Source organism: Cuculus canorus, chromosome 9 (genome assembly GCF_017976375.1).
Source record: "Cuculus canorus isolate bCucCan1 chromosome 9, bCucCan1.pri, whole genome shotgun sequence".
Classification (NCBI taxonomy): domain Eukaryota; kingdom Metazoa; phylum Chordata; class Aves; order Cuculiformes; family Cuculidae; genus Cuculus; species Cuculus canorus.
In genome coordinates this window covers 2,631,864-2,646,147 of record NC_071409.1, presented here as the reverse complement: position 1 = coordinate 2,646,147, position 14,284 = coordinate 2,631,864, and the positions used below count along the sequence as shown (strand labels likewise).

Genomic DNA, 14,284 nt, shown 5'->3' with positions numbered 1-14,284 from the left:
TCTCTCCTCTATGTATTTGAGGTAACTACTGTAACACTGTCTTTCAAAATAGATATTGCCATTGAGGGGAGCATCCAGACTAAGGAGATATGGAAGCTGCAGGTACTGAAACTGAAGCATTTGAGTTGATACCATACAACTAGCTGTCTTAACTAGTCCTGAGCAAAACACGTGGCAGTGCAGATGCCACAACTATTGTTTCCTGGGCTTTCCCAGAAAATCCACAAACCAGGACTGCACAGCATCCGTACGTGCTCACTAGGATCTGACCAGAATGTCTGGTGTGTAGCAAGGAATGACAGCTTTCAGAATATTTGCCTACATATAAAAAAATAAAAACCATCTTCACCCAGGGTAAGAAGAGAAATTTTTATACTTGGGATCATAGAATAGTTTGGGTTGAAAGGGATCTTAAAGCCTATCCAGTTCAACCCCCCTGCCATGGGCAGGGACACCTCCCACTGGATCAGGCTGCCCAAGGCCCATCCAACCTGGCCTTGAACACCTCCAGGGATGGGGCAACCACAGCTTCCCTGGGCAACCCAGGCCAGGGCCTCACCACCCTCATTGTGAAGAAGTTCCTACTTATGTCCAGCCTGAATCTGCCCCTCTCCAATTTAAAGCCATTCTCCTTCATCCTATCACTCCAAGCCTTTGTAAACAGTCCCTCCTCAGCTCTTCTGTAGCCCCTTCAGGTACTGGAAGGTTGCTTAAATGTCTCCTCGGAGCCTTCTCTTCTCCAGGCAGAATAACCCCAACACTCTCAGCTTGTCCTTGGATGCAAGGTGCTCCAGCCCTCTGATCAACCTTGTAGCCTCCTCTGGACCCGATCCAACAGCTCCATACCCTTCTATGTTGAGGATTCCAGAACTGGACACAATACTCCAGGTGTGGTCTCAAGAGCTGAAGAGAGGGGCAGAATCCCCTCCCTTGACCTGCTGGCCACACTGCTCTTGATGCAGCCCAGGATACGATTGGCCTTCTGGGCTGCGAGTGCACGTTGAAGGCTCTTGTTGAGCTTAGTATTACTGAAGAGAACACTGAAGGAATATAAACCGGGGAGAAAGTCCCAGTTCCCCTCTAGTCCTGAAACCAAGGGAATTATAAGCAACTGCTCCCAAGAAGAAAAGGTGTATTGCTCCTCAGAGAAGCACCAGCTCACGGCTCCCCCAGGCTGATATCCCCTGCCTTAAGGGTAAATGTCTTGTATGGTCCAAAATATCAACCCCAACTTACTTCAGCGTAAGCTTGATGTTGCAGGTGGAGCAGGAGAAGCAATTCACACACCAGGCTTTGTTAAGAGCCGATACCACTGCAAAAGCAAAAGCACAAAATAAATGAAAACTGACCGATTATTTGAATTTAGATTTGTATCCAAATTCAAATGAGGCCAGATGTGAAAAGAAACACTGGTGCCTTGCAACCGTGGGACTGCAACAGCTGCACTAACAAATGGAGCAGGGACAGCAACCCAAAACAAGGGGAGAACAAATCTTACCGTCTCCCTCTATCACGTGGCTGCAGTTGTAGCAGACATCTCCAAAAAGCTGCACACCAAAAGAAACAAGAACAGGAACTCATGTTACTGCCTACTCGGGCTCCCCAAATTACACAGCTGGTGTGAACACTAGATCCTAACAATGAAAGAACTCCCAGACATTGCAGTAGCCCCCAAATACACCAATTTAAATCTTCTGAATAACTTCTCATACACTTGCCAAATAAGGCTATGTTCCTTTGGATCTCACACCATTAAATACCACAAAACCTTTTTTGTTGAAGCCTCACACTCTACCACTGTTATGGGATATTAAAGTCTTGTACATGTGGCAATTTGGAGAAAAGAGGATGGGCAGAGTGTGATGCTTACTGTAGACAAACACCTCCTGATGCTGAACTATCAACATCAAAATAAAGCCTAGAGCTACTTTCAAAACAGTAACACTTATCTCTTATGTGAGAAAGAGACTCAGTAATTGTCAGAAGATAATACCAAACTCATAGCTGTCCTACAGAGTCACACACAGAATTTAGATTGTGATTAGCTTTTTCTAATGCTTTAGACAGCACAACCTTTGTCTTAGGCCCATGGAAGCAAATAATTATCAAAGAAGTCTACACAAATAGTTTTGGTGCAGAATTACAGGGATTTTAATCACAACTCATGGTCGATGGTTTCATTTCTATCCTGTTCTCAGCATCATTTTGCACATCTACCAAGAAAAACTTTTCCTGTTAAATCTCACTAGTTTCCTAATACTGCATTGCCTCTATAAATTCTGTTTATGTAAAATGTGCATAGCTTCGCATAAGGCAAATGTAAAGTAGCATTTGCCAGTCAGAGCAAGTACCTACAGTATAGATGGCAGAATTTACCTGGTTATAGTGAGTTTCACAATAAGCTAGTCCTTTTTTCTCATAGTGTCGATGCCCCAAAAACGGCTTCTCACATTTGGCACAAACAAAATGCTGTGAAAGATAAAAAAAGAGGTTCAGTGGCAGGAAAGTGCCTTTTCCATCACCACAGGAAAACTTATATGGCTACAAATCGTGGCTCAATATGAGATGCTTCATCATAGAAATGTTTAGGTTGGAACGGACCTTAAAGCCCATCCAGTATCACCCCCTGCCACAGGCAGGGACACCTCCCACTGGATCAGGCTGCCCAGGGCCCATCCAACCTGGCCTTGAGCACCTCCAGGGATGGGGCAGCCACAGCTTCCCTGGGCAACCTGGGCCAGGGCTTCCCCACCCTCATAGGAAAACATTTCTTCCTAAGATCTCATATAAATCTCCCATCTTTCACCTTAAAACCTTTACCCCTTTATGCCTTAATGAAACTCAGACCGGAAAAATCTACATAGAAGTAAAATAGGAGGAAATATTTAGTCTCCTATAGTATTTATGTATTTTATTAGAGATAGGCAGAAAACCTGCTGAAAGGGTAATCATCTTGGGTCTACAGCGATAGACTTGTGGATTATTATCTTGCTTGTTTCAGAGAAGAGAAACAGGGACACCAAATGTGACCGGTATGAATGCACTTCAAATGAGCAGCATCATATCTCTCAGTTCAAGCCTTAGGAGGCTTAAATCACTAAAATCATGAATGGCTAAAAAACTTCAGAGCAAGCTGTGATAACTCAGCTGAAAGCTACAGAAACAATGAGCTGAAAAGGCTTAAAAAGCAAGAAGTGCACTGGCACTGCCTCCATTACAACTTCTGACACTGTCATGAACCTCTTAATGGGTTGCAGAGAATATATCAAAGTACATCAAAATAAATATGTAAGTTAATTAGTGAGTACATGCTGTTCAGTGAACAAGATTCTGGAAGAATCTTTACAATGAAACTCAGGCATTTTCACTGTTGTGAAAGCACGGCTTTCTTAGGCAACCTTGATGACCCTGCTGTATTCATTCACTGAAAGTGAAGACATCAGCAATTGGGTTTTGCTTGAATTCATACATTACAGATCACAGCTTCCAATTAGCCCTAGTCCTCTACCAAAACAGCTCCTGAAGGGACTTTCAGACTCAGAGAGGCCCCACCTCAACGTGCCATTGCTTTCCCAGAGCATTGACCACTCGTCCCTCGATGGGCCTGCGGCAGGCTCCGCAGATAGGGATTCCCATCTTGTCATGGCAGGGCAGGCAATACAGTTCCCCCTTCAGTTCCCGGGCCTCAGCAGTCAGCTCCTTCCTGAAAACACAAACACGTCACTGAAGCAAGAACACTAAGTGAAGCTCAGCAGAATGAAGTTTTGCAAGACTAAACTTGAAAAGTTAACATACTTTGGCAACGTTCATGCTACAAATGCAGAGCCATTAGGTTAGGCTAGTGAAATACAGTTATCGTCAACTCATCTCTCTAAAATTGCTTTCTTGGCTTGCCAGAGAAGAGAACACACGTGGAATATCATGCCTTTGGCTGGGTACTCTTGGCAGAAACATGAGGTGCACTTACATAGAACAATGCAGTGTTACGCTGTTGTTGAAGGGGACAGGTCTGGTACGAGGAGCATCCTAGTAGTGCTCAGCACTGAGCCATTTACTTTACTTTTCAGCACCGTTATCCATTCAAGGGCAGTCCTGTGCTCCAGTTGTACTGCCTTCATGGTAAATAATTCAGGTCTGACAGACAGCACGGTAATGGACTTGTGCCAGAAGACTGACACAGCTCACCGAGGCATCTTTATTTTTTATCCTTGAACACAAAGTAAGACTACCTTGAATAGAATCATAGAATAGTTTGGGTTGGAAGGGACCTTAAAAATCATCCAGTTCCAACCCCCTGCCATGGGCAGGGACACCACCCACTGGATCAGGCTGTCAAAGGCCCCATCCAATCTGGCCTTGAACACCTCCACCAATAAGGCAGAAATAGTCTGGCAACAGCTGTCTTTGGATGACACTATTGCTGTAATACACACACAGCCTTTGAGGTAAGTTTACAACAAGGAATTGCTTTCATTTTCAGTATAAAATAGGGTAATTCCAATTTAGATTAAAAGAACACTGAATGGCAAAATAAAACTCAAGTTCCTGCAGGATTTCCAAGTTTCTTTTAATTTCTCCTCACAATTTCTGCTTTTTCAACAATATGAATGCAGCGAAGTTGAAGTCTTGGAAAGGAGTTTCTCCTTTGTTATCAGAGTTTAGAATATGAGAACATACCCACAGTGCGTGCAATTGAAGTGATCTGGGTGGTAGGAATCATTCCTAAACATCAGAGGCTGCTCATCAATTATCAGGTGGCACTTCTGACAGATGTACTTGCCCAGTCCCTTAGCTTTTTCACGGTTATGGCATGGCCTGCACAGATGCCTGGTTGAAAAAGGAAAACGTTAAGAAATTCTTTCTCCTGAAAGAACACACATTGCATGCTGTAAGAAGTACTTAATGTAACAGAATTGTCTTCTGAGCTCAGATTAAATGTCATTTAGTTTAATATCCTGTCATTTAGTTTAATATCCTGTCTTCCACATCAGCTGCACAGACAAGAATATGCGGACAGAGCAGTCAGAGTTGTATTTCCTTCGAATACTTCTCCAGCATTCACTTACTTGTATCCTATCAGCGATATCACCCTGTCATTCTTCTAGGTATCCTTTCCAGTTCTTCTGGATCCTTGCTGAGAGGTAGACAAGGAAAGCTGACAACACTCTCTCTCCATTAAAACTATGGGATCCAGCCATAACAGAGGCATTACAGCACAGAGCAGGGGGAGTCCAGGACAGAGAATAAAAGCTATTAAACCAAAGCACATTGCTGAAATGCCTTCACTGTGACTGGATTCCTTAGTTTTCAATAGCTAGGACAAACAAGAGACCATCGAATGCTAGCTCATCTGCCTTCAAATTCCTTTTAGTCTTAAGTTAATAAACATAAAGAACTATGCAATTTTGCACTTTCATGTCCTAAAGGTAACTCTGGTCCTATCACACAGAATCATAAAATCTCTCAAGTTGGAAAAGACCCATAAGGATCATTGTGTCTAACTCCCTGCTCCTCACAGGACTACCTAAAGCTAAACCATACGACTTCTTCTAGAACACATTACAAGTACAGTCCTAGACAGGCAGAAAAGACAAATTTCTGTAAAGGCTGAAGAAACCCACAAGTTTTATGCCAATCTTTAGGAGTTCTGAAGAGAACTGTCCAGTTTACTTGTGCGTTGCCTCCCCCTCTCGTTGAAGGGCTGCAGGCTGGGAAGAACAGATGATAAAACAAAAATGACAGAAGAATGACTTCTGTGGGTTTCTTTGTCACAAAATGGACAAGCCTGCTTAATTCTTTTCACCACACCGCTATGTGAAACACTCGCCGAGATTCACAGGTCATTCTCAAAAGATACCACAGAACACGAAAAGTACAAATGGAAAGGGTAGATTGATGGCTGGAGTAGCGGGTTCTTTTCAGGGGCCCTTCCAAAATTCTGCTGTGATGAATCACTTACCCTTAGAGCTGTGAAATGGGGATAAGAATACAACACAGATGTTGTTGTGAGACCTCAAACATTTATGACCTTCAGTGGGCAGGCGCCTGTCTAAGTGCTAAGTATCATTATTATTCTCTCCAAATCTGAGTCCTCCTGTCAGCAAGTGTCTCTCTCCAGGGCTGGAACTACTGTCTGCCCAGACGGGGTCCAGAAAAAGCAGACAGCACTCCATTATAAGGAGACATGCAGCTGTGCTCATCTCAGCATAAAGGCATCAATTTTATTCGGCACTGTCAAATGCAAAGTAATTATACAGGGCAGGACATGGGGACCCTGAAGCAAGTGTCCTGAAAGAGACCCCTCTCATTCAGCTGAATAAGATGCCTTCAGCCATTTGCACTGATAAACCATTATCAACTCCTCCCCACTCACAAGCCCTCTCTGCCGTCCCACAGACCCTCCTCTATTGCAAGCAAAGGGAAGTGTTGGACAGGCTAAGCTGTTACCATAGCAGCCGCCCCTCTCCTTTTCCCCCTCCCCACTCCCACCATTATGGAATTATCCCATTCTGAAATGTCCTGTTGTGTCTATTAATACCAGACTTCTCCCAAACAATGCTTCTCTCCACCCTCCTAAAATAATCAGGGGACTCCAAGAAGTCTGTGTTCATGGCTGGGAGTTCAGTCGCAGCCTTTAGTAACCACCACGAACACTGGAATATTCATACAGCATATTCATATCTGTAACAGCAGCAGCAAACCCCGTGCCAAGGGCTCAGCTGGGATGAAGACTGCTCTTCACCGCTGCGTCGTCTTCTCCCCAGCTCTGTTGCATGACTGAGCTGATAATGCGCTATCAGAGCGCAAAGGACACTATATAGAGGGGCTCCCCTCTCCACCCTCAGCAACTCTGTGCTCATTCTGGATCATCTTGGTTTCACTGTAACTGCTTCTACTTGGTTTGCTGTCACCAGAAGGAGTTCTTTGAGTTCTTCCCCAAAAGGACCCTGTACTCCACCCACAGGACTGCACTGTAAAGAGGTAAGAGACAAATGACAAACTTCTTTTAGCAGAATAATGAAGGAGCTTTCCTAGAGGAATTTGTTTTAGCTGCTGTCGGTGAGGTGGAAAGACATCACACAGAGGTGGATGAATATAATAGAAATGTCTGAAACTAGAAGCAGGCAGCATTTTTTTGAACTTTAAAGAATAATTTCTTTACATTACTCCTCCAAAACATAACCATTTTCAAACTTCTGTACTTAATGGACATCCTCTTGTGCCAGGAAAATCAACAGTTGTCGGGTATGTCCAGTGCCCTCCGACACTGCTTTGATGGTCACAAGAAACAAGGACTCCAGTTGAAGGGTGAGAGGCTCAGCAGGGGATGATTCTCAGGAGAGTAATTTCCGTAAGAATTGTATTATTTCTAATGAAAAGTACTTTCAGCAAAAGACAGGAGACGCTCCCATTCAACAAGACACTACAACCATAACCACAAAACTTCCCAAACTCCAAACCAGAAACTGCTGTAGCTGGGAGCAACAACAGGGATTTCTGAAACCCATCGCAAACTCTAACATCTACTTCAAAGCCACCTGCGTTATAACAAAACGTCCGAATCAGCCAGGTAACTAACTTAGCCATGAATTAACTATTTCTTCTGCTTATTAATCGTTTCATTAGTGACAGGTAGAGTGTCTGCTGAAAGGGCAATCGGGTTGTTTCTATACTGACAGCCTTGTGGATTGTTGTCTTGCTTGTTTTTGAGCAGAAGAGAAACAGGTCATAAAATACGGTCAGTGCGCATGCATTTCAAGCGAGCAGTGACATCCCCGTTACAGCTCAGCCCTGGGAGGCCTGGGATAACGGTTCCTTCTAGAATAGCGCTCTGTTTAGCAATACGTAAATCACAAAATATTCGCACAACACCAAGAGCGCAATCCAAGCGGAAATTATTGGACAATGAGCCAGACTCCTAAAGGAGTTTTCTGTCTGTGGAGTCAAAGCCTCTGGCACCATATAGCTGAGCACAAACTACACATTCTAGGTCATTTGGGAAGGTTGCTAGTTTGCTCTCAGCATTCCCACAGGCTAGCACAACAAGCTTTCTAGGACTCTGAGGGCTTTTTCGTAAGCATAACAAACTAAAAAGAATTAAAACCAAGAAATTAAACACGTTTCATTTAAACTGATAGGATAAAGCCAGGCAAAACAGAAGTGGAGTTGTAAATAACAGCAAAGAGCTTTCCACACTGTCTACAATCACAAATATACCAAGAACTATTACTTTTGTAAAGTTGTGGCATTTTGTTGAAAACATATCCATTATAAAAATAAGTTCGACAATTAACTCTTGTGACAAATCAGCTCTATCCCTAACCTGCTCAGGCACCACGCCACAATCTTCATGGAAACAAAGAAGATTGTAAAGAAAATTAGAAACCCGATTAAAAAACCCTTCTAATTTAAAACCTAAGCCGAATTAGAAAGAGGCCCACATTTCTTTTCTATGATCTCTGACCAGGCAATGAAAAATACCTCCCTTCACCTTCCTCCAAGAAGTAAATTAGGTAAAAGTGGCTCTCCTGTGAAGGTATTCATGTGAAAAGACTGAATTTATTTCCATTTTACCGTTAGCTCTAAGCCTCTTTCTTCTTGACACTGACCTACTGGGCCCCCAGAGAGCTCTGACATTCTTCTTTTTACTCCACCCCACACTATTTTGCAGTGAAGGCATGTCCCGATAGAAAACAACAGCAGATGCAATATGGACAGAACTCTCAGGTTTTAATTCTTGGCTATTTCAGGCCTGGCAGTAACACTCAGCTCAACCTGAATCCCAAAGGTCCTCCTTAGAAAATCAGCATCAAGTATCATGCTGCTAAACCCTTAGGATTTAGCTAGTAAACACAGAAAAAACTCGGCTTTCCGTTTCGCTTCCTGAACTGATTTAAATCATTATCATTAAGACAAGAGAAAGTCCCACCTGTTCCATGACAGCCCTTCCTTCTGCCCTTTCAGCTGGTCCAAGTGAGGATTTACTGCTTTCACTGGTGTCATAACCGCATACAGAGTAATGCCGAGCCATTAAATCACCTCATCACTGACAGGTCTGTGTATATAAAGATCACCTGATTTCATTTTTTTGCAGATGAAAAGCAAAGTTAAACAAAGCGCCCGGCACAAAAAAGGTGACAGAGCCAGAACATCAGGCGATAGGTAGCACTGTAAATGAAGAGCCAATAAAAAGGCATGGTCTCATCATATTTCTCCTTTGGTCTCCAACAGAAAAATATACATTTAACCTAATTCCCCTCCGGGGAGGACAAGTATTTGAGCGTTCGACATTACTATCATGTGCAAACTTCAAAATCCTGTGTTCAAAAATGCTTGCAGAGGATTTTTTTTCCCCAAGGGACAAACAAACACTAGGAACAAAAATTGTAGACTCCCCTGCAAACTTAGGAAATTCAGACGGAAAACTGAAAAAGGCAATTTTCCTTTTGTACAAGAAAGCAAGACTTCCTATGTATTTTTATAGGTAAAACATCCCTTGGGGATGAGGGCTATACAGCCTTCCTTGCACACGCACTTCCAGTAATTCCAAACTTGCTGCTCTTAGGGCTACAAAGGGCTGGCAGCAGGCAGTGAGCACCCACACACTCACACCTGGAGTCCTTTCTGCCCCATAAACTTGCCAGGAATGTAGGCAGCGCGTGGAGTAACAAGGCCCCTCTGTGGCCACATGAAGAATTCTCAGTTTCTGGATTTCAGTCTCCCTTCGGTTGACTTTTGCCTCTTCAATTGTGCTCTAAAGAGAGATGGTCCAGCACGTTCACCTCTAGCTATTGTAGTTCTCTTTCTGCCTGAAAGCAACAGCAGCCAAACAAAAGATGGCAATTTCCTTTGAATTTTCATTATTATTTTATTGTTATTCCATTATATTGGCCTGTTCTTGACTAGACAACGTTTTAAACATCAGAATAATCAGTTCTGTTGGAACTGGATCACTGGATTCACTGGCAGAGGCTGCCCAGGGAGTCAGCATCCGTAGAGGGATTTAAAACATGGGTAGATGAGGTACTTGAGGATATGGTTTAGTAGCAGATAGGTATGGTTGGACTCGACCTCAGAGGTCTTTTCCAACCTGGTGATTCTATGATCAACTATCTAACAATGTAAGATTTCAACACATAGCATAGATCCTATCCAAAACTGAAAATTATATCTAACAATGCCAGCAACCATGTTAAAAGGTTAATCTTTAGAGCAAAACCGACGCATTTAAAGGTGTATTGAATATTCTGGAGGAATGGTCAAGCAGTACAACACGCACTGGTGAGCACAATGGAGGCATTGCTGCACCCACTCCAACACCTCTGAGGAATCCAAGAGACACAGACAATGCCAGAAATTCAGACTGTCTGCATCTCCCTTCCACCTGTACCCACGGATGAGAAAGGTATAAAAAGCCATGGGCAGGTACTCAGAAAAGTTTATCACATTTTGTAGATGCTGTTCAGGACTCTGCAGACAGAGAGTGTGGCAAAACTAAGCTTGCTTTTACTAAGCTGCTACTTGGAAAAGGCCCCAGATAAGCTACTGTGGAGCTCAGGCTTTTGAGGGAGGAAGAGAGCAAGTTATGCCAGGAGAAAAAGAAAGCTGTGGGGAAGGATGACATGCTGACAAGTAACCAACAGCACGGGCATCTCTAATAATGTTTTCCAAGTCAATTCAGTGCTTTTTGCTGTTCAGATGAGATGCTGCTACCCATCTGAAAAGTTTCCTCCTCTATTGGAACTTGATGCATTTGCCCCAAGTACAGGACTTTGGGCTAAAATCATCCTCAAAGATTTTCAGGACCCGTGTTTTTTTTTAATAACAGCAATACCTGATCTGCCTTCCACCCCATCCAGGAACAAGGCATACTCTAAGCCAGGTGACCTTACACCTTACTGTGTTCAGAAAAGTTGATTAATAGGAGCTCTTCAGTCCCAAATCAGGTTTTCAAATTAAACACAGCAAATATTTTCTCGTTAGACATACAGAACCCACTTCTACGCTTCCATTAACCAGTCACATAAGCATTTGACTATTATTCAACAGCACAGGTTGGAGACAAGCTCATAATCAGCTCACTAGCTCTTTATAATGGTTCCTTCAATGGGAATTAATGGTCTGGAACACCCCATCGAGCAGGAGGCATTCAGAATTTTAATGTAAGTGTTTGAACTCAGACTGACCTGTTGTATTTAATACCAATATTAGCAAATAAGAGACATCACTGATTTCCATGTGTGGGTTTCTGGGGGTTTGTTAGGGACTTTTTCTTCTCAAAACCAGGCTCTTTTGTAATAGTCTGTCTCAATTTTTTCAGGTTTTTTGAGTTCTTTTCTTCAGAACGATGAATGGTCCAGCAGATTCCTCCAGCCTACTCTTCAACTGCTCAAATCAACCAAACTTCTCCTTGGAAACATCAGAGCAATGTGGCAAAGAGACACACCTCGAGAACATCCTTTTTGCTACTTTCTACTTCCTGGATTTCATCCTGGCTTTTGTTGGCAACGCCCTGGCTCTTTGGCTCTTCATTCGAGACCAAAAGTCAGGCACACCTGCCAACATTTTCCTGATGCACCTCGCTGTGGCAGACCTGTCCTTCGTGCTGGTCCTTCCCACCAGGCTGGTGTACCATTTTTCTGGTAATCACTGGCCATTTGGTGAGATCCCATGCAGGCTCACTGGTTTCCTATTTTACCTCAACATGTACGCCAGTATCTACTTCCTCATGTGCATCAGTGTTGACCGTTTCCTAGCCATCGTGCACCCTGTGAAGTCCATCAAGCTCCGCAGGTCCCTTTATGCCCATGTGGCATGTGCCTTCCTGTGGGTTGTAGTCGGGGTTGCAATGGCACCTCTGCTGCTCAGCGTCCAGACAGTCGAGGTGAACAACACAACCGTCTGCTTGCAGCTCTACCGAGAAAAGGCATCACGTCATGCCCTTGTATCCTTAGCAGTGGCATTCACCTTCCCATTCGTTACCACAGTGACTTGCTACTTATTAATCATCCGAAGCCTGAAGAGTGGGAACAGAGTTGAGAAACACCTGAAGGAAAAGGCTATCAAAATGATCATCATGGTCTTGATGATCTTTCTGATTTGCTTTGTACCTTATCATGTCAATCGTTATATTTATATTCTCCATTACAACGGGACCAAAACTTCCTGTGAGACACAGCGTGCTCTCGCCCTCAGTAACCGCATCACTTCCTGCCTCACGAGTCTAAATGGTGCCTTTGACCCTGTCATGTATTTTTTTGTAGCTGAGAAATTCCGTGAGGCTTTGTGCAATCTGTTTTGTGTTAAAAAGACTGTGATGTTGTCGCAAGCGTACGAGGGTAAGACAAATGAAAGCTCACTAAGCGCTAAATCTGAACTGTGAATGTGACTCTTGCCACTGCTTTGGCTTAAGAACGCTCTATTCCACCCAAATCAGCTGAAAGGGCGAATATGCACTCAGAGTCAAACTCACGGCCAAGGAGAGAAGTTCTGTCATTTCTATGGGACTGCCATTAGCAAGAATCCCTCTGACAACAGAGATGACATGTTCTTGTCTTACTGAAACTGCAAACAGTACAGTTCTCATTTCCAAGATGCACAACTGAGGGCTGAACACTTAGGAATAGAGAAGGAAGCCATGCAGCTATTAAATGGACTTGTTTTTCAAAACAACAACTTAATTCTCAAAGCATTCAGTTACGACTCTTCCTCTGCACATACTGAGCCGGCAGCACAGACCCACTCCTGAGCCAGACCTGCCTGATGGCAAGACAGCACATCTGCTCGTCCTGTTCACATCTCCGAGTTCAAAGTGTTCATACATTGTAGACAGAAAACAGTGTCAAGGAAAAAAAGACCAAAATGCTGCAATGCACCCAACCTGCAAAATCTGCTATTTTCGTACTTCTACCCAGCACTCAGAGCTGGAGATGAGCACTAAACCTCACATCACCTTTTCTATCTGCCTCTGCCATGGTCTCAAAGCTGCAGACAAGAGGCTGGACAATATTTACTGCGCTGCCTCTTTCACACAGTTCTCTGCAAAACATCAGCTATCCCAGTAGCTCTCAACCTAAAGAATAGAAAACGACTGTTTAGGAATACAATGTTCATCTTTACTATATTCCAAATCACAATATCACCAATAACAAAAGTGAAGTACAGTAAGCATAGGAAGTAAAGTCTACTTTGCCCAGAAGAGATTCCCGTCTTTAAGGTGTTTTACAATTATTCTTTGTGACTTATCTAGCTAGAATATTTCTTCACTATGGGTTAAGTAGGGATTATCTTAACTACTCTCAGTGATATAAACTGCATCCACTGGAATATGTCTGGAAATGACAGGCAGACTAGGGAAGACCAGGTATAGTGAGAAGCTGGGAAAAAGAACGCAATACTAAGTAATATTTACTAGGAACCTGTCTCTACACTATGGAGATAAATCATGTGACAGGTGAATTCTATTTTTCACATCCAGATACATACACACACACATATCCTTTTTCTGTGCTTTTGGGAATAAGCTCCTTACCAGTTTAGATCTGGTCCACAAATTATGAAATCAAAGACTTTATCTTGCTTGAATTGCTTTGATCCTGACTGCTCTCCCAAAATACCTTAGGTGATATCACCTAGCTTCTAACAAGCTTAGTTGTCAAAAGAAAATCAATTAGCTCAACTCCAAAAAACTAAAGCACAGAACTTGCATGGAGGATGGAAAAGAAGAGAGAGTTGAGAGCAATCCCTGCTGGACAGGGTGCAAATATATAACCTTTCCTTCTCTTCTTCACCACTCTGTTAGTGAGAATATAAACTCTAGGAAACTACTAGGCTTTGCTCAAGACAGCCTGAAATGACCTATGAATGGTGCAACACTCCTCTAACTGCTAGATTTCTTTATTTTCTTATTATTCTGTGCTTTTGTACAAGTTCCCTTCTATGTTTTTATTTCTTACTTGTTAATTAAATGCATTAATCAACCTTTAGGACTCATTTTTATATTTCTGTATATAGAAGTAATGATTTCCAAAGACGAGGAGAATCACCTGCTGAACAAGCTTTACTGTAATCCTCATGTTATTCTTTTGGCCTTTTGCTATGCTCAGCATAAATAGCCTGGCCCAGGATCACATAATTCCTTTTACTCACTTTCTATTCAGCCTTTTGCCTGAAATCCTTTTCTTTTTCAGAACTCACCTACCAGCTACTAAAATTTGAGTTTCTGCTTTCTACGGGTTTCATTGGATGAAGAACACTGTTCTTCATTCCACTGTCCACCTCCTAA

General features: G+C 42.9%; 2 protein-coding genes across 5 annotated transcripts in view; one reads left to right on the top strand and one right to left on the bottom strand.

The window, feature by feature from the left end:
* Nucleotides 1-14,284, bottom strand: part of LIMS2 (LIM zinc finger domain containing 2) — a 38,384-nt gene that overhangs the window by 2,513 nt on the left and 21,587 nt on the right. For all 4 annotated transcript variants that reach the window (XM_054074122.1, XM_054074121.1, XM_054074123.1 and 1 more), the window contains exons 5-9: nucleotides 4,678-4,827; nucleotides 3,553-3,703; nucleotides 2,377-2,469; nucleotides 1,499-1,547; nucleotides 1,237-1,312 (exon numbers count right to left, since the gene is read on the bottom strand). In XM_054074122.1, coding sequence (XP_053930097.1) covers nucleotides 1,237-1,312; nucleotides 1,499-1,547; nucleotides 2,377-2,469; nucleotides 3,553-3,703; nucleotides 4,678-4,827 — 519 coding nt within the window. The remainder of the gene's footprint in view (nucleotides 1-1,236; nucleotides 1,313-1,498; nucleotides 1,548-2,376; nucleotides 2,470-3,552; nucleotides 3,704-4,677; nucleotides 4,828-14,284) is intronic.
* GPR17 (G protein-coupled receptor 17) lies at nucleotides 6,551-13,979 on the top strand. Its single transcript, XM_054074124.1, has 2 exons — nucleotides 6,551-6,981; nucleotides 11,321-13,979. The coding sequence occupies exon 2, from the start codon at nucleotides 11,348-11,350 to the stop codon at nucleotides 12,380-12,382; it is 1,035 nt and encodes a 344-aa protein (XP_053930099.1). The 5' UTR covers nucleotides 6,551-6,981; nucleotides 11,321-11,347; the 3' UTR covers nucleotides 12,383-13,979.